The sequence below is a fragment of the Lampris incognitus genome, chromosome 1, assembly GCF_029633865.1.
Source record: "Lampris incognitus isolate fLamInc1 chromosome 1, fLamInc1.hap2, whole genome shotgun sequence".
Taxonomy (NCBI): domain Eukaryota; kingdom Metazoa; phylum Chordata; class Actinopteri; order Lampriformes; family Lampridae; genus Lampris; species Lampris incognitus.
In genome coordinates, this window is record NC_079211.1 from 147266636 (window position 1) to 147287291 (window position 20656).

At 45.6% G+C, this 20656-nt stretch overlaps 1 protein-coding gene across 1 annotated transcript in view; it reads left to right on the forward strand.

Annotated features, from left to right (window-relative positions):
• The first annotated feature begins 717 nt into the window (after nt 1–717).
• Nucleotides 718–20656, forward strand: part of LOC130117320 (protein HIRA) — a 39887-nt gene continuing 19948 nt past the window's right edge. Inside the window, exons 1-9 of the mRNA XM_056285534.1 lie at nt 718–1045; nt 6596–6658; nt 9888–9998; nt 11790–11880; nt 12677–12771; nt 13921–14016; nt 15075–15235; nt 17312–17479; nt 19020–19133. Coding sequence (XP_056141509.1) covers nt 1009–1045; nt 6596–6658; nt 9888–9998; nt 11790–11880; nt 12677–12771; nt 13921–14016; nt 15075–15235; nt 17312–17479; nt 19020–19133 — 936 coding nt within the window. The 5' untranslated portion in view covers nt 718–1008. The remainder of the gene's footprint in view (nt 1046–6595; nt 6659–9887; nt 9999–11789; nt 11881–12676; nt 12772–13920; nt 14017–15074; nt 15236–17311; nt 17480–19019; nt 19134–20656) is intronic.

Below are 20656 nucleotides of genomic sequence, written 5' to 3' on the forward strand. Positions count from 1 at the left end.
AAAATAAAAGCACGCCACTTGGGCTCCATAACAAAGTGACAGTCGCTTCCATTTAGCTTGTCGTGCCGTAAATTGCATTTTTTTGACTCACACGTTTCAGATCATGTGTTTTTCTAACCACATAGCAACCGCAAAATCAGAAGTTTTCAAGCATCGAATTTAATTTTGAAAATCTGCTCACTGACACGTGCTACTTTTGAAATTAGAATTTTAAATATGTTGGCTTTTTCGCCCTGTTCGATTTCAAAATAAAAGCACGTCAATTGGGCTCCATAACAAAGTGACAGAACACTCCATTTAGTTTTTCGTGCTGTAAATTACATTTTTGACTCACACGTTTCAGATCACGTTGTGTTTTTCTAACAAATTAGCAACCGCAAAATCAAAAGTTTTCAAGCATCGAATTTAATTTTGAAAATCTGCTCACTGACACGTGCTACTTTTGAAATTAGAATTTTAAATGCGTTGGCTTTTTCCGCTCCTGTGTCCGTTTTCAAAATAAAAGCACGCCACTTGGGCTCCATAACAAAGTGACAGTCGCTTCCATTTAGCTTGTCGTGCTGTAAATTGCATTTTTTTGATTCACACGTTGTCCTTATGCGGAGCGGAACATTTAATTTCCCGGGTTGCCGTCAGTCATCACGCCAACGCGGCGTTTCCCCCCACAAATCCTAATCGTGTCCTTCACGCCGCGGAACTAACGGAACAGGCGCTCCCGCACCCGCTTTCCGGGGGAGTGAAAATGAACCCGGACGCTTCCTGTGTCACCGCCGGTGGTGTCCGGGCTCTGCTGGAGGCTCGGCGACGCGGGGGGAAATGGAGTTGAATTAAATAAAACAAAGTAAAACGGACGGAGTTTGAGACAAAGGGAGGGAGGGAGGAGGAGGTGGGATTCTCACCCGGCGATATCTGAGCGGAGCGCGGGGAGGAGGAGGAGGAGGAGAAGGAGGAGGAGGTTTCGCCTCGAATCGCCGTTCAACACGCCGACCATAAAAACCGGGTCGGAAAATGAAGCTCCTGAAGCCGAGCTGGGTCAACCACAATGGTGAGAGGGTTTCCGCTGTGCGGGGATCTGCTGGGGCCGAGTTGGGCTCTTGTTGTGCGGGGGTGGTTTGACTGTTGTGGACTGTGCAGGAATCTACTTTTTGTTTGTGGGGGTGGGGGGGGGTTGACCTTAATGTGCAGGAATCTACTGGTCAAGTTGGGCTTTAGTTCGGGGCCCGATCAACGCGTTTCGGTGGTTCGACTCCGGTTCGGAACCTTTTCGCCGCACGTCTTCCTCTGCTGCCCAGCCAGGAATAATGCTGCGAATTCGTCTTCGGTGAAAGTTGGGCTTTTGTAGTTGCTGGGGGGTAAAATCGATGAAGTGATGTGGTGCTGGTTGCCACTTGTGCATGACTTGCCCCCCCCCCCCCCGCAGGCCTGTGTAGCCTAATCAGCCACACGCACCATTTCACCAGGCTTTCTGATTTTAATTGGAAACTGTTGTGTAATTCGGGTTGTGTTTGATTTTTTTGATTTTTTGAAACCACAGATTGCATTTCTTTCCCTAACAGTTAGCCAGAGCCAGCTGTGTCTGTCATATTAACCCACTTTTAACTTGCTCTTTGCTGTTTATCGAGGAAGGCTGCTGTTTGTTAACTTTAACTAATGTTCATGTTAAAGCAAACCAGCTCTTGGGCCAGAGACAACCTGTCACTTGGCGATGCAATACAGCATCGGGCCATCTAAGCATTTAAACGTTTTAGGCAATAATTTCAATTTTACTCGTACCTGCAAAGCTTCCTACTTCCTACATTCTCTTGAGGCAAGGCACATTTATTTGTATAGCACGTTTCAGCATCAATGCAATTCATAGTGCATTACTTAAAACACAAAAGGCATTAAGAAAAGCAAATGAAGGCAATAAAAGACATTTCAAATAAATAAAAAGGGTGAAAGTTACAGTGCAGTGTAAGATGATAGTCAGAAGGTTCAATATGTATTTAATCGTTTGCAGAGGCAAACAGGGAAGACCTCAGCCTCGATTTAAAAGAACGGAGTTGCAGTGGACCTGCAGTTTTCTGGGAGTTTGTTCCAGATATGTGGCGCATAAAAACTGAAAGCTGCCTCTCCATGTTTAGTATTGACTTTGGGGGACAGAAAGCAGACCTGCCCCAGATGATCTGAGAGGTCTGGATGGTTCATAGTGTAGCAGAAGATCAGAAATGTAGTTTGGCCCTAAACCATTCAGTGCTTTATAAACCAAGAACAGGGTTTTAAAATCAATTCTTTGATGGACAGGAAACCAGTGTTTTACCTCAGAACAGGAGTGATGTTCTGGGCGGCATGGTGGCCCTGTGGTTAGCCCTGTCGCCTCACAGAAAGAAGGTCCTGGGTTCGAACCCCGGGGTTGTCCAACATGGACAATCATCCCAGGTCGTCCTTTGCGTGGAGTTTGCATGTTCTCCCTGTGTCTGCGGTGGGTTTTCTCCGGGTGCCCCGGTTTCCCCCACCATCAAAAGAAACATGCATGTTAGGGTTTATACTCCTGTCTGTGCCCCTGACCAAGGCAATGGGTAAAGAACTGGAGTTGGTCGCTGGGTGCAGCATCACGGTGGCAGCCCACTGCTCCTAGCTACACAGATCACAGCTAGGATGGGTTAATTTGCAGTAACAGAATTTCCCCAAGGGGATTAATAAAGGAAACTTAATTTAAAAAAAACTTAATTTGATCCTCTTTTTTGGTCTTAGTAAGGAGTCGAGCAGCAGCATTCTGAATCAGCTGCAGCTGTTTGATCAATCCTGCTGAGACATGAATCGTTTAATTCTTGATATATTTTCCAGGTGATAGGTTGACTTTGTACTTGGCTTAATGTGGCTATATAAATTCAGGTCTGAGTCCATACTACACCAAGATCTGGCCTGGTTTGTGGTTTTTAACATTACCAATTGTAACTGTGCGCTGACTTTTAATCGTTCTTCCTTGGCTCCAAAGACAGTTACTTCAGTTTTATCTTTTTTTATAAGAAAATTCTGACACATCCAATCATTGATTTGTTCAACGCACTTGCTTAGTGTTTGTATGGGATTATAATCAAGTCCCCTGGTGATATGGTTATGTTAATATGTGTCATCTGCATAATTAGTTGTTGGGAGTTGAGTTTTGTTGAGTTAACTGTTAACTTCGTTCATTTGCTTTGTTCCTTCTTTCATTTTATATGTAGCTGCACCCTGTAAATAAATCACTTTTGTTATATAGAAACAGTTTTGAGTCTGCCCCAACATTTTAGCCACTCAGGCCAGGCCTCCCCACAACATATTTTGGGTCCCCCCCCCCCCGTAGTCTGAAATAGTGGGAACATAGTAGATTGCTTGTTTTATTAGTCACCTGACCATACAGATGTTAAACAGAAGCGGCCCCAGAATGGAGTCTTGGGGAATCCCACAGGTCATTTGTTGTACGCTCAGCTTTGTAATTACCTATAGACACAAAGCAGTCCCCGTCCTTTAAGTGGGATTGAAGCCAGTTTTAGTGTTGTGCCAAAAAGTCCCACCCAGTTTTCCAATCAGTCCAGTGATATGCTGTAGTTGACTGTCAAATGCAGCACTGAGATCCAATAATACCAGACCTGAGATTCTGCCATTGTCTGTGTTTAAGCGGATGTCATTAAAGACCTTAACAACAGCAGTCTCAGTGCTGTGGTGTGGTGGCCGGAAGACATCAAAACTGTTGTTTAGTGCCAGAAAATTGTTCAGCTACTGGAAAACAGCTTTTTTAATGATTTTATTTAGAAACATGAGGTTTGATATGGGCGTATAATTGTTCATTAGTGAAGTGTGTCTTGATTATTCTTTTTTAAGAGTGGCTTGATGACTGCAGTTTTCTGGGCCTGTGGGAAGAGACCTGAGAGAAGAGGTGTGTTGACAATTTGTAGACGATCCGAGGACATGCAATTAGAAACCTTTTTGAAAAAGTCTCTTGCAGAATATCAGGGCAGCAGGAGGAGGATTTCAGATGTATAATGTCCTCCAACTTTTTTATGGTTGATGGGATCAAATTGTGTCATGCTAATTTGAATTGATTGTAGGTGGACACAGGGACAACACGTGCCCTGTACCGAGTACGGAGGCACTGACTGCCAGTCTGATTTTCTGAATTTTGTCATTGAAGAAGGAGGCAAATTCATTGCAGGCCCTGGTAGATAGAAATTCAGAGGCTGCTGCCACAGCGCGGTTTGTTAGCCCATCAACAGTAGCAAACAAGGCACATACGTTATTTATTTGATTTTGTTTTTTTGGCAGTGATGTCAGAGGAGTAGGACCGCCTTGCATTTTTCAGTTCCAAATGATAAATGCGCAGTCTCTCTTTGTAGATGTCATAATGAAAAGTAAGATTTGTTTTCCGCCAGCTGCGTTCAGCTTTACGACGCTCTTGTTTATTATTCTGACCAGCGTGGCACATCTCCATGGAGATCTTGTCTTACCAGAGACTTAAGAGCAGTCGCTGGTTTGTTCATTTGACTTGCAGGATTATATCTGATGTCTTCATGGTGCTACTTAAAAAAAAAAAAAAAACATGAACAGACAAATTACATCCTCTTGAGTTGCACTGTGAAATGTAGTCAGTGTTGCAGAAGGCCTTATGGATTTTTCCACCTAAAACTGATGTCACTGTTTAAGTGCCATGGTTACTTTTTCTCTCTTTTTTTAATTTACATTTATCAGGTGCAGTTACACAGTACAGTTCAAATACACAACACATACATAGTAGTTTTACCAAGCAGTCCATGGATATTGGCATCCTCTCAATGTCCATATATTGTTCCCATTCTCAACAAAGAAAAAGGAAACAGGAATAAGTAGTGTTATTATTTGACCATGAACACAGATAACAGGTAAATAAATATACATTATATAAGAAAAAAAAGACACATGATGTTCACATTTAAATGAGGAGAAAAGAGATCCAGAAGAATTCTGTCACTAAGTCTGATTTCAGATCAGTTGAGAAAATATGAAATAATTGGGGACCACTTAGTCAAAAATATGTGTTTTTAATTGTAATCCATGTAATGAATATCCTTATCCTGCTCCCTCTGTTGTGTTAGCGTGGAGGGGGGGGGGCGTCCTCAGCCAGGACACTGATCATCTTCTTAGCAGTTAGACGAAGGACCCTCAATAGTGATGTGTGATTTTTGTCTTCTGCATCTTCTGGTAATAGTCCTAATAAATAGCAAGATGGTTGTAAGGGCAGTTCTATATCTGAACATTTTTTAATTTCATTTTGTATATTTTGCCAATATTCTGATAGTTTTGGACGGTCCCAAAATATGTGTGTATGGTCTCCTATCAGGCCACAGCCCCTCCAGCACTGATCCGAGGTGACACCAAATTTTGATATGACAAGAGGGGTCCTGAAAAATCTCATCTTAACTTTCCAGTCAGATTCTTTCCAAATGGGGCCATTTGTTATTTTATGTCCCTCTCTGCATGATAATTCCCAGTTTTTATCTGATATTATGGTGTTCATCTCCGATTCCTGTTTTTCCTTGATATCCAGACTGCTATCCATTAACTCGTCTTGTAATAGCCTATGTATGTGCGATATAATCTTCTTTTTAATCTACTCATATATTTTCGTAATGTGTGTGTGTGTGTGTGTGTGGTGTTAGTTAGTGTAGATAGCGGGACCGAAAACTAAAGCATTTATGATCCTAATTCTTTTTGGAGGTGGTAGGTATTGTCTCAGAGAGTAAGGGAAAAATCCCAGAAAATTAAAATTATGCATAAATATGCAAAATATGCGTTTTTCTAAAAATGGCTAAAAACCACCTTTCTCGGCATTTCAGATGATTCTGAGCATCTCTGATTTTTTCACCTATATAAAAAAAAATTCTGGGACTTAGAAATGTTTTGGCATTATGCAAAATATATGCATTTTTGCAAAAATGCACTTATGATCCTATTTTTTTGGAGGTGGTAGGTATTGTTCCAGAGAGGACCAGAAAATAGAAAATTAAAATAATTATAATAATTATGCATAATTATGCAAAATATGCATTTTCTAAAAATAGCTAAAAACCACTTTTCTCAGCATTTCAGATGATTCTGAGCATTTGGGGGAGGGAGTTGGAGTGGGAGGGGGGTTAGGGGCAGGGGGAAGGCGGTTAGCTGGCAGGATGAAGAGGAGGGAGATTTAGACGGGTGGATAACCAAACCGCTACATTGTAGCAGGGTTCTTCTAGTAGTTAACATAAAGAAATGTTCTATATTGGATGGTGGAGTACATAGTTTATTCCAGGGGTGGCTAACCATGTGCCATGGAGAGCCATGTGTATGCAGGTTTTCATTCCAGCCGGACTCCACACATGGCTCTCCATAGCACATGGTTAGCCACCGCTGCTCTAGATATTGACATAGGGAGTCTCAACTTCTTTCTCACATTTGACCATATTTTAAAAGTGGATGACTTTTTTCTCTTTCTAATTATCTTTCATCGCACCATCAAACTAATCCCACAAATGTCTGATACAGATGCGTACAGAGCAATATTATTCATGTTAAGGTGAGGAATACATTTTATTTTTTCCTTTTGTTTATTTCTTTTTTCTAGGTAAGCCAATATTTTCAGTGGACATCCACCCAGATGGGACGAAGTTTGCTACTGGCGGGCAGGGTAAGCTTGACACAAACACACCAGCTCAGAAAAATGCTTTAGGTTTATTGTCAAAGAAGGTTGAATCGGTTCATCTGGACACAACGTTTACTGACGGATACGTTTCATCACTCATCTAAGGGCCCTGGCAACCGTCGGCCAATGTCGGGCCGTCGGTGAGCGTCTGTGACCCTAGTTTTTGCGGTGTGTCCCGTACCGTCGGCACCAGTCGGACCCCTGTCGGCAGCTTTTCGGCCGATTCAGCATGTTGAATTGGTGGAGCCCATCAGTGAGAGCAATCACTCTGATTGGCTGTGCAGAACATACATGCTAGCTGGCCATTGACTGTAGTCTTTGTGGTGTGTTCAAGTGCTACTTTTTGACCCAGACAGCAGCCAATGTGAGGCAACGCAACAGTCGGCCTTCGTCGCTGCTAGTCGGTTTGGTGTGTCTGGGCTCTAAGCGACATCTTCAGTCTCACCTGACGGCAGGTGTCCCCACCCTTATCAACAACACAGTGGCATAACAACCAAAACCAACGACCAGTTTCATATGAAGTATGGGCGTGACCGTTAACTAGAGCTTCAACAGCCATGTGTACTATTCACAGAGGATTTGAGAACCTTTGCAATCACAGCGTTGTAAGATGGCGTTCATCTCGAGTACATCTGTCACCATCTTAAAATGCTGTGATTGGATTGCAAAGGTTCCCAAATCCTCTGTGAATAGTACACATGGCCGTTGAAGCTCTAGTTAACGGTCATGCCCATATTTGCATATTTAACTGGTCGTTGGTATCACATTCAGATTCAGACTTTATTTATCGCAGAAGGGCAATTCAGTTTTACAATCTACCCAGACCATACACAAACTCACAGACAAGTGGCAATCATCAGTATGTCAGAGACAACAGACAGATCAGTACATGGGCAAGAGATGCACACCGTTGCCCTCGTGTGGCCTTGCATGCAGACTCACGTGAGGAGCAGGCGAAGGGTAAAAATTCACATAGGTTAAAAGAATACAATAAATAAGTAATTGAAGCATCCTAAGATGCATTGCACGTTACATTCAATGAACGTACAGGCCCACAAGCCATGTGAAAAACAAACAAGGTGTAAACCAACTGTTGTGGTTTAAAACAATATAAAGCGTTCATTTAAAATGACCACTCCCAGCATTTAACAGCCTGATAGAAGAAGGAATGTGGGACTTAGTATAGCGATTCGTTTCCCTTGGGGGCGCTCTATAGCGCCGGCCTGAGGGCATTACAGTGATTTTACTGGACAGGACGCGGTCAGATTGGCTAATAATTCCTTAGGCAATCTGACCACGTCCTGGTTTCGGTTATTATGCCCCTGTGTTGCTTATAAGGGTGGGGAAAAGTGCAGTCAGCTGAGACTGAAGAGGTCACTTAGATGAGAGAAGAAACGTATCTGTCAGTAAACGTTGTGTCCAGATGAACTGATTCAACCTTCTTTCATATTCATACCTGGGTTATTGAGCATGCATCAAGACGTTTACTGTTTTTGGGTTCTCACTGATACACTGTGTATGCAATCACAGATGTGAATGATGTATGTAATGAGGTGCAAATGGAAAATTGCTCATCGGTCCCATTCAGGCTGTGTGATTTTTAAATTTATTTCTGATTTTCCCTTTTTCTCACAATTTAGTGGCCAATCAATCCCTATTTTATTTCAAACACCCACCCTCGTACTGCATGCGTTCGCCAACTGCATCTCTCCGGCCTGCAGTCTCGAAGGAGACGCCTCGCCACTTCCGTGACAAGGCGAATCCAGGCCGAACCACTGCTTTTTCCGACACACACAGGGACGCATTCATGTGAGGAACACAAGCCGACTCTGCCCCCCTCCCGAAGACAGTGTTGCCAATGATTGCTGCTTCATCGAGTCCGGCCATAGTCGGATCTGACGAGACCGGAGCGCGAACCCCGGACCCCAGTGGGCAACTGCATCGACACAAAGCCGATGCTTAGACCGCTACACCACCGCGGACTCCGGGCTGTGTGATTTTTAAAGCTGCTATGAGGAGTTTGGGATTTTTGTTGACTTTGTTGCCCCCCCTGTGGGCACAAGCGGAAATGCTTCACAGAAGAACAATTTCATTTCGCATAAGTCAAGTCAAGTCAGTTTTATCTGTATCGCCCAATATCACAAATTACAAATTTGTCTCAAGGGGCTTTACAGCAACACAACATCCTGTCCTTAGACCCTCGCATCGGATAAGAACAACTCCCCCCAAAAAAACCCTTTAAGCGTTCCCTCTTGTCACAAAGATCTACATTCATCCTCTGGTAGCCTGCATATTTGTTTTAAGAAAGATATATGTATATATATAATCCAGCGATTCAAGTAAATTCTTTATGAGACAGAACAAGCCTGTTTCAGCTGCCAATGTGGTTAAACCACATTGGCAGCTGATGAATGCATAATGCACAAAACAAGCTTGTTCTGCTATGTGTTAAAGTTTTTTTTCCGACATCTATCTTAATATATATACTATGGGTGGCGCGGTGCCGCAGTGATTAGCGCGGTGGCCTCACTGTAAGAAGGTCCTCGGTTCAAACCCTGGGGTTGTCCCATCCCGGGTCGTCCTCTGTGCGGAGTTTGCATGTTCTCCCCGTATCTGCGTGGGTTCCCTCCGGGGGCTCCGGTTTCCTCCCACAGTCCAAAGACATGTAGGTCAGGTGAATCGGCCATACTAAATTGTCCCTAGGTGTGAATATGTCAGCCCTGGGGTGGATTGGTGGCCTGTCCAGGGTGTCTCCCCATTCCCGCCTGCTGCCCAGTGACTGCTGGGAATAGGCTCCAGCATCCCGCGACCCCGATTGGGATAAGCAGCTTGGATAATGGATGGATGGAATGGATGGGTTCTCACTGGTACCATCGACACCATGATCGTCTCATTGTCCATGAAATGTGTACTGGTCCTGGACTGGGATTTGTGTGGGGATTTAGCGGTTAAGTTTTTGAGAAATACTTTGCCCATTGTTTAACCTGGAAAGATTATTACCAGGATTCATCATAGGAAGCAGTATTAAACAGGATGATGATGAAGTTTTTTAGGCACCTTAGGGGAAGCCACGTGTTCCCTGGATAGGCTGAGCTTGAACCCCACCTTCCACCTAGTTTACTACGCAAAGATCTCTAGACTGTATCATATCTGAGTAAAAAGAAAGGTCTTGATATGTCAAACACTGATGATTTTTTGGTGTTTTTCTTCTCAGGAGAGGATTCTGGTAAGGTGATGATCTGGAATATGGCACCTGTCCTTAGAGAGGAGGATGAGAAAAATGAAAACATTCCCAAGATGCTTTGCCAGATGGACAATCACCTCGGTAATCCGAACACTTTTGAATTGATTGAAGGCTTTTAATCCTGTTGTGTTAAACGTAAGGAAGTTCGGGTGATTTGTTGTACCCATAACCCAGAAGACTTAACACGCAAACAAATGTCTGTTTTGTTGCTTTTTATCACCAGTGCATTTCAGACGATGGCTGATTCACAAATATACAAATCATGAACACATCAGTGGTATTTGGTAGGACTTTGCCAGGAAAAATGGCAGGGTGCATACCAGAGGAGGGTTGAATCACTTCATCTTGACACAACGTTTACTGACAGATACATGTCATCACTCATCTAAGTGACCGCTGACTGCAGGTTCCCCACCCTTATAAACGATACGGGGCGTCCGGGTAGCATAGCCGTCTATTCCGTTGCCTACCAACATGGGGAAGGCGGTTCGAATCCCCGTGTTACCTCCGGCTTGGTCGGGCGTCCCTACAGACACAATCGGCTGTGTCTGTGGGTGGGAAGCCGGATGTGGGTATGTGTCCTGGTCGCTGTACTAGCACCTCCTCTGGTCAGTTGGGGCGCCTGTTCTTGGGGAGGGGGAACCGGGGGAAATAGTGTGATCCTCCCACATGCTACGTCCCCCTGGGGAAACTCCTCACTGTCAGGTGAAAAGAAGCGGCTGGTGACTCCACATGTATGGGAGGAGGTATGTGGTAGTCTGCAGCCGTCCCCGGCTCAGCAGAGGGGGTGGAGCAGAGACCGGGACGGCTCGGAAGAGTGGGGTAACTGGCCAAGTACAATTGAGGAGAAAAGGGGGGGGGGGAAGAAACTATTGAAATGAGATAAAATAATAGAAATTGAAGTAACTATGGTGTCCCGATGATCCGGGATTTGAACAGACGGGTGATGAAATGGAACGAGCGTGAAACAGGGTGAGGCTGAGACAGACGGTCCATGCACAGGCAGCATTTTGTTATTGAGTAAAAGTTAAGCAAAGAAGCTTTATTTAACCCTTCAATATAACATGAAGTACAGGGAGGTGGTATACACTTTTTTATGAACAATTCATGGTGCACTGACTGACTGACTGACTGGAGTATTTCTCTCTAACGTGTGATCACTGTGCAACAAACAAGACAAACTTCATCTACTGGTGGGGAAGAATAGAGACTTCTCTTCATCTTGTGTTTTGTGCTTTTTGGAAATTTGACTGTTTGGCTCAATACCGGCGCCCTGGTGGCTCACCTGGTAGAGCGCGTACCACATGAGGCTGAGTCCTTACCGCGGTGGCCTGGGTTCGAATCCGGTTCAGGCCCTTTAGGGGCGGCACGGTGGCGCAGCGGTTAGCGCGGTCGCCTCACAGCAAGAAGGTCCTGGGTTCGAACCCCCGCGGTAGTCCAACCTTGGGGGTCGTCCCGGGTCGTCCTCTGTGTGGAGTTTGCATGTTCTGCCTGTGTCTGCATGGGGTTCCTCCGGGGGCTCCGGTTTCCTCCCACAGTCCGAAGACATGAATCAGCCATACTAAATTGTCCCTAGGTGTGAATGTGTTGGCCCTGTGATGGTCTGGCGGCCTGTCCAGGGTGTCTCCCCCCCCTGCCACCCAGTGACTGCTGGGATAGGCTCCAGCATCCCCACGACCCCAGTGGGATAAGTGGTTTGGATATTGGATGGCTTGATAACATGAAGTACTGGAGAACCCGTGGGTAAAATAGCAGATAAAGCAACATAAAGGCAGACCCTGGCTGCAGAGCCGACTGAAGACTCAGCGAAGTCCAGGAACCAGATTCGTGATATAAGTCATGTGATTTGCTAAAGCTGTTGATTCTCTGCAGCGTGCGTAAACTGTGTACGCTGGTCAAACAACGGCTTGTACCTGGCGTCAGGAGGAGACGACAAACTGGTCATGGTGTGGAGGAGAGCCGCGTATGTAACACACACACACACATGCACGCATGCACACACACACAGTATAAACGGTTATTGAGATACTGACCCTTAATTAGTTCCCCCAATTATGAGTCTCTTGTATTTCCCTGAATCTGTTGTACTGTAAGATTGAACTTCAGATGCATCCGGGTAGTGTGGTGGTCTATTCTGTTGCCTACCAACACGGGGATCGCCGGTTCGAATCCCCGTGTTACCTCCGGCTTGGTCAGGCGTCTCTACAGACACAATTGGCCGTGTCTGCAGGTGGGAAGCCGGATGTGGGTATGTGTCCTGGTCGCTGCAATAGCGCCTCCTCTGGTTGGTTGGGGTGCCTGTTCGGGGGGGAGGGGAGCTGGAGGTAATAGCGTGATCCTCCCACGCGCTACGTCCCCCTGGTGAAACTCCTCACTGTCAGGTGAAAAGAAGCGGCTGGTGACTCCACATGTATGGGAGGAGGCATGTGGTAGTCTACAGCCCTCCCCGGATCGGCAGGGGTGTGAAGCAGCAACCGGAACGACTCGGAAGAGTGGGGCAATTGGCCGAGTACAACTGAGGAGAAAAGGGGGGGGGGGATCCAAAAAATAAAAAGTCCCATCAAAAAGGGCTCAAGAAAGAAAGAAAGTTTTAGAATAAAAATCAAAATTTTCAATTTTGGAAATTAGAAGGTATTATGTGTGATAGTAAAGCTTTCTCACATCATAACATGACCACTTGATATTAGCAGGGATAGTGGAGTTGTAGTGTAGTAAATAACTCGCCGGTTTGTTTCTGTATGTGCATGTGTCCTGTGCAGGTTTATTGGTCCCAGCACAGTTTTTGGTTCCAGCAGTAAACTGGCCAATGTGGAGCAGTGGAGATGTGTTACCATTCTGAGAAACCATACTGGAGGTACAGTACACACACACACACACACACACACTCATACACACACATTTTGCAAACATATACAAAAATAGCACGAAAATACATACACACACTTAAGTACACACACGAACATGTAATGTACATGCAGAGACACCAACACACAAAGCATGCTTACTTCTTCACAGTGTATACATGCATACATACATGATTATGCATGCTCATCAAATTTAAATGCATGTACATCCAAACAGAGATTGGACACAGGCTCACACACACACACACACACATACATACATACAAACATACATCAGAATCAGAAACACTTTATTTGGCGTTTCATTTCATACACTTGCACACATGAAATGAAACGACATAACGTTTCTCCCAGCCCACAGCAGTGCGACACAAAGACAGAAACACATCCAAAAACTACAAGAACACACATATCCAACCTAGAAAATATATCTAAACTAAACAAAAAGAAAATTCCACTGTCCAGGAGAACGAAGGCCAGCCAGGATGACTGTAGGAACTGCCGGTCTGCACGGGCTAGCAGTTAGCTTAGCCTGCCCCGCTTCACGTCCTGTCCGACCGCCCTCGGTGTTTCCTCTTCGGGCGCAGCTCCGGTCAACCCTCAGCCAATCAAACGCCAGCTTTCCCAGCCAGACACCTTCGACACACCTGCCCGCACTCCACACAACGACAATAAAAACACAGTCAGGGTTAGGCGAGGACGCCGCCAGACCGCCCTCGGTGTTATCGGAACTGCTGGTCTGTTATCGGAACTTAGCCTGCCCCGCTTCCGCGTCCTGTCAGACCGCCCTCGGTGTTTCCTCTTCGGTCACAGCTCCAGGCAGGGCCGTGGTCCCTGGGCCCACAAGACGCAGCAGACCAAGCTCTCCCAGCCGATCCAGCGCCAGCTCTCCCGGCCCTCAAATGAAGACAAACTCAGACACAGACGTGGACAAAGACACTGCATGGACGGAACTGGGTGAGGCCGCTGCAAACGTGAATGTGCGCCGCCATCTTCCCACACCGGAAGCGGAAATACCAGCATACAACCTAAACCTAAGCAAAACAAGCCATTTTCAATAACAGGGTTAGGATCACAAATATGTACGATGATAAACCTTTATTTATGTCTGTTTCACTTCCTGTGTGTGCCCGTGTTAGATGTGATGGACGTAGCGTGGTCTCCTCATGACGTGTGGCTGGCCTCCTGCAGCGTGGACAACACCATCGTCATCTGGAATGCACGCAAATTCCCAGGTAGGACACCCAGCAGCGGGCAAAACAAACACACCCACATCTCTCCTGTTCTTACCCTCCTGTCTGTGGCAACAAATCTAAAATGTAATCACACTTTCTGATATCAGAAATATAAGACACATCTTATATCAAATATATATGAAAAATGTGTGAAACTTAACATAATATCTGATGCTGACAAGTTCAAATTAAAGTAATAAAATTATGAGAAAAATGGGGAAAAAATGTGAGATCTGAGATTTTGTATGAGTTTTTTTTCTTCTACCAAATGTGACGGTGGTGGCGAATGTTCATGTTCAGAAGATATGTGTCTGTTCAAAGGGCCGTTTATTAAAGTTTGTGAAACTGTGCTTGTGTCCATGCAGCCTGGCTTCGTTGCCTGAAAGTGGGAACTGACTAACAGTAACGATAAAACCTCTAAGTGAAGGAATCCCGAAATCATAACCACCAAAAAGCCGGGGTGAACAGAAATTCCTAAAAGTAAAAAATATATTGTTGACACTAGAAATCACATTTTTAAATTTGACATCAAATTTAAAAAAATGTAATAAGTTCCTGAAATCTGATATCAAGTTTTTGACACGTAATATCAAAGCGATTGAAAGTGGCTTCAAACTTTGGAATATCGATGATAGGGTGTAAGAAAGTATTGATACACTCGAGTATTGCGATATTATCTTTTATGATACTGTATCGACTCTCAAAACCACTATATGGATTTTTAATTGTTTACATGTAAAGGTCTGTGACAAACATTTTGTGTTGTGTGTCACCCCATGACCGCTAGATAACAGTGTTGTAATCGATCTTCAGCCATTTGACTCTTCCACTCCAACCCAACAACATAAACTGAAACAGGAAGTAGCATAAGCACAAAGAACACAGGCCTATGACATCACAATATATCGCCTTTCTTACAGTATCGCCATGTATCATGATATATTGAATTGTAACCCCTGTATCGTGATACGCATCATATTGGCAGATTCTCACCGGTACACAGCCCTAATCGATGGTGTTATCGCCCTGACCTCCATCTCGTTCCCCTGTCGTTTCAGAGATGGTGGTGTGTCTCAGGGGTCACACGGGGCTGGTGAAGGGCCTCACCTGGGACCCGGTGGGGAAGTACATTGCCTCCCAGGCAGACGACCACAGCCTCAAAGTGTGGAGGACCATGGACTGGCAGCTGGAGACCAACATCACCAAGCCTTTCAGTGAGGTAAATCACATTAACCACCATTGTAATTTTCAGTCATTCCTTTCAAGTTTTGAAGTGGTAGTAGTACTGCTAGAGCCTTCGGTATTAAAACACAGACTTCCGTGACCAGAACATTCACTGAGGTAAAATAGGTTTATAGTGATCATTTTAAATTAAAATAATACGGCGTCTGGGTAGCGTAGTGGTCTATTCCATTTCCTACCAGCACGGAGATCACCGGCCCGGATCCCTGTGTTACCTCCGGCTTGGTCGGGCATCCCTACAGACACAATTGGCCGTGTCTGCAGGTGGGAGGCCGGATGTGGCTGTGTGTCCTGGTCACTGCAATAGCGCCTCCTCTGGTCGGTTGGGGCACCTGTTCAGGGGGAGGGGGAACTGGGGGGAATAGTGTGATCCTCTCACGTGCTACGTCCCCCTGGCGAAACTCCTCACTGTCAAGTGAAAAGAAGCGGCTGGTGACTCCACATGTATGGGAGGAGGCATGTGGTAGTCTGCAGCCCTCCCCGGACCAGCAGAGGGGGTGGAGCAGCAACCGAAATGGCTCGGAAGAGTGGTTTAATTGGCCGGATACAATTGGGGAGAAAATCCAAAAACTGACAGTAGCTGAAGATTTTGTGCATTGGTAAAGAATTATGGAGCGAAGTTACCAAGCCATTCAGCAAGGCAGCAAGTCTAACTGAGGACTTCAGACATCTTAAAGCTGAGATAAGCGATATATGTTGATTTGAACAGTGAATAAAATGACTCCTGGTAATGTGAAAGGATCGCTAGTACTGTTAATCCCGTTGAAAATCAACATCATAGTCTACAGTTTTCCGATTTTTATTGGAATTTTAAATTTTTTTTTAAAAAATCTTTCCCGTTTTTCTCCCCAATTGTACCCGGCCAATTACTCCACTCTTCTCAGCCGTCCCGGTCGCTGCTCCACCCCCTCTACTGATCCGGGGGGGGGGGGGGGGGGCTGCAGACTACCACATGTCTCCTCCGATACATGTGGAGTCGCCAGCCATTTCTTTTCACCTGACAGTGAGGAGTTTCGCCAGGGAGACGTAGCGTTGGGGAGAATCACTCTATTCCCCCCAGTTCCCCCTCCCCCCTGGACAGGCTCCCCGACCGACCAGAGGAGGCGCTAGTGCAGCGACCAGGACACATACCCCCCTCGGCTTCCCACCCGCAGACACAGCCAATTATGGCTGTAGGGACATCCAACCAAGCCGGAGATAACACAGGGATTCAAACCGGTGATCCCCGTGTTGGTAGGCAACAGAATAGACCGCTACGCTACCTGGGCGCCCTTTATCGTTTGATTTTACCACTCTGGCAAAACTCACCCCCTCTCTGGTTGAGTCCTTCCTTCTCCGACCAAACCCTGCCCCATAAAACTGTGGATAAGACGCTTGCAGCTCTTAAGTTCAGAAAGCTACATGTTCACTGCAAAATGGACAACCGCGTAGCATGCAAGCGCTAGGATTAGCCAGACTGGCCAGTACTCGTTGCCTCCGTTGGTTGGATTGGTTAAGGTTAGGGTTAGGGCGGGCTTAAGGTTAGCTAATCAGAGGCAGAGTAGGGGCAGGTCTTCCTAGAATCCTAGCGCCTGGATGCTACGTGGGGCATGTCCTGCTTAGAAGTGCCGTGGAATTCATAATATCGGATTTTTATTTGTTCCACGTGGGCCATGGTAGAGACGGGAAGGCAGGGGTGAGGAGTGAGTTGGTTCTAATTGTGTGTTCGTGAATGTCTGTAGCTCTACTGTCTGACCTCTAGAGATCAGAAAAATCACTTACCGTAGCTTTAAAATGAATGACCTGTCTGTGTACAGAAGAACTCCGACATTGCTCATTATTTGACGCGGTCTAGATCACACCACTTAAACGGAGTCTTGAGATGACAAGTGTGAATACATTGCTCTCATAAATGGGGTTCTTCATCACTCATCTATAAAAGCTAAACCTAATTCATACGGTATCTGTTCTCTAACGCTCTCTTCTTTTTCTCTCTCTCCCTTTCCCCTCTTTTTGTCCTCACCTCTCATCCTCTCATATCCCCCCCCCCCCCGTCCCCGTCCCTTTCTCTCAGTGTGGAGGGACGACCCATGTCCTCCGTCTGTCCTGGTCTCCCGATGGTCAGTATCTTGTATCAGCTCATGCTATGAACAACTCGGGGCCCACCGCCCAGATCGTAGAGCGAGACGGGTGGAAGACCAACATGGACTTTGTGGGCCACCGTAAGGCTGTCACTGTGGTGGTATGTGTGTGTGTTTACTGGAAGCAACAATACATGTTTCTATCAAGTGTTTTTGGTGCTGGTTTTGAAGGAAAGCTGATTGGAAATGCCCATATAGCCAAGAATAAATAAATATCCAAAGTTTTGTCAAAATATTGCTTTTAAGCTGTCATAGCTGCTAGTGATGGAAAGGTTGACGTGTCAGCAATTGTGTCTGTAGGGACGCCCAACCACGGAGATTCGAACCGGTGATCCCGTGTTGGTAGGCTACCCGGACGCCCCCTGTTTGATTTATTTATTTATTTATTTTTAAAGCTGCATGGATATTCCAATGCAAAACGTCCTGCCTCTTCTCTGCTGCCTCGTATCACTCAGCTAAGCCCCGCCCACCAGACGAGCGCGGGCATATAATTCAAACGTTTACAACCAGGGGATGAGAAAGCGAGACTCGAGAAACCTGTATCGTAGTTGAGCCATGTAGCAAATGACTTTTTTCAGTGAATCCGCATTAAACTGATACTGTTCATGTGAAGCAGCCATGTTGAGTTGGTCTTGTTGGGTTTTTTTTTTTTTTAATAAAACACTCGTGCAGGGGGTTGGTAGAGAAGCGCGAACTAGTCCACAAGCGGCCGGCAGGGCAGGGTGGACACAAATCCATTGCGTACATGTGCATCTACATCATTTTTAGAACAGTTCGCCCTTGAGGTGGGAATCTTTCGAAATCTCACAAGTCGATTTCGATTCTTGGGGTCGCCATTCGATTCAAAGTCGATTTTCGACTGAAAGGGATTCCTGATTCACAATCGATTCTAGATCTTGTACATAGGGGTGCTAGTTTCAGGATCTACTCCAGTCCGCTGTGTGCTAAGAAAGGCGGTGTGGCACATTATGGCATGAAAGCAGACTGAAGTGTGTATGGGATTACGTAGTTTTTATATTTGGAAAAGTTACATCAGTTGATTACAATAATGTGAACACACGAAGACAAACCTAACCTTTCTCAGTAAAAAACCAACGTGATGGTGTGTCGTGCTTTGGCTCAGTTGTCTGGATCATAATTCTAAAGCCTTCATTGTGGACTACGCTGTAGCAGCGCAGGTCTTTTGAAGTGAAACACGCGGTGGATCTAGTTGCCCGTTCAGAACTGGCTGGGAGTCTGGTAAAGTGGCGCAGGGTGCGTTGTGCGGCAAGTCAACATTGCCAGCAGCAAGGAAGCTGCTTAAGACTGGGAAAAAAAATTCATTTTTGGAATTCGTGAATCTGTTCAGAATCATAGAAGATAAGAATCGCGATTCTTACGTGAATTGATTTCCCCACCCCCACCCCCAGTTCACCCTCTCTGAAATGACCCATGATTGGCTAAAGTCTCCCGTCAAGGGCTAGATTTTCTAGAGGAGCTAGAGAAGTCTAGGTTTTGCTCAGACCACTTGAATTACATTGTGCTGAAAGACTATTATGGAATTTTTAGCTGATGAAAAATTTTGTCTCTCCTCTTTTTTCTGTCTTCCTCCCCGTCTCTTTCTCGCTTATTCTCTCTCTTTTGCTCTTTCTCTCTCTTTAGAAATTCAACCCAAAGATTTTCAAGAAAAAACAGAAGAACGGAAGCTCTCCTAAGCCGGGGTGCCCATACTGCTGCTGTGCCGTCGGCAGCAAGGACCGCTCGCTGTCTGTCTGGGTGAGACCATCCTGACCAACTGCGTGGGGGTTGACCGTAGATCTTCGACCCTTAAACGCTTGCCCTTTTATGTACCACACCCGTGAAACTAGACCAGATCGAAACAGTTGGGTCAGAATTGTTCCGAAACGTGTTCGGGGTTTGTCCTGTTTTGTGTCGGCTGTTGGCGCCACTCACGCACTGGTATGTTCTTACGATACACACATCTGTTTAAGAAGTAGTGTTTCAGTTAAATAAGTAATCACTAAGTAATCAAAAACCATGGAGAATTCATTGACTTTTGAATGCAGCGTTTTCCAGGCCTTGAAAAAGTTCAGGAAAACATCCACACATACCCAGAAAGTTTTGGGAATGTCATGGATTTTTTTTTTTCATCATCCCGTTATTTAGACAACCAGTGAATCTGAACAACAGAAACATTTGGTTTTCTTTACATGCAAAAACAAGACTTTTAGTTAACGTTCAGATCCCCCGTTTAGCAAACAGAAGGACATTAAAACATGGCCGCTAACAGTTGTGGCATTCATTCATTCATCTTCAGCCGCTTCTCTGGGGTCGGGTCGCGGTGGCAGCAAGCTAAGTAGGGCACTCCAGACGTCCCTCTCCCTAGCAACACCCTCCAGCTCCTCCAGGAGGATCCCAAGGCAATCCCAGGCCAGACTGGACATGTAGTCCCTCTAGCGAGTTCTGGGTCTACCCCGGGGTCTCTTCCCAGTTGGACCTGCCCGGTAAACCTCCAAAGGAAGGCACCCAGGAGGCATCCTAATCAGGTGGCCGAACCACCTCAACTGGCTCCTTTTGATGTGGAGGAGCAGCGGCTCTACTCCGAGCTCCCTCCAGATGTCCGAGCTCCTCACCCTATCTCTAAGGCTGAGCCCAGACACCCTATGGAGGAAACTCATTTCAGCCACTTGTATCCTTGATTTCACCCTTTCGGTCACTACCCAAAGCTCATGACCATAGGTGAGGGTTGGAACCAAGACTGACTGGTAAACTGAGAGCTTTGCCTTCCGGCTCAGCTCCCTCTTCACCACAACGGTCCGGTACAACGTCCACATTACTGCTGATGCTGCACCAATCCACCTGTCAATCTCCCGCTCCATCCTACCCTCACTCGTGAACAAGACCCCGAGATACTTGAACTCCTTCACTTGAGGCAACAACTCATCATTGTGGCATTTGGTTTAGAAATATCCACCAACTCTGAATGTAACTCCCGTCCAGTTGAACCACGAACACAAGGCGTTCTTTTGGTTACAGGCATTTATTTTGCACATCCATGCCGTCGAACATGCCGTGAGAACTAGATAAATAAAATACATAAAACATAAAATTAGTCTGATCTAATACATTCCCATAGAGAATAACCATTAAAACAGATATATCACAAATACAAAATATAGCTTACGTAACCCATTAACTTTGAAGGCTATAAGCTGCTGTACTGACAGATAATTAGCTTAGCTTGCTAAACATTCAATCAAACACAGATGGGCTATCGCATTGCTATCATCCATCCATCC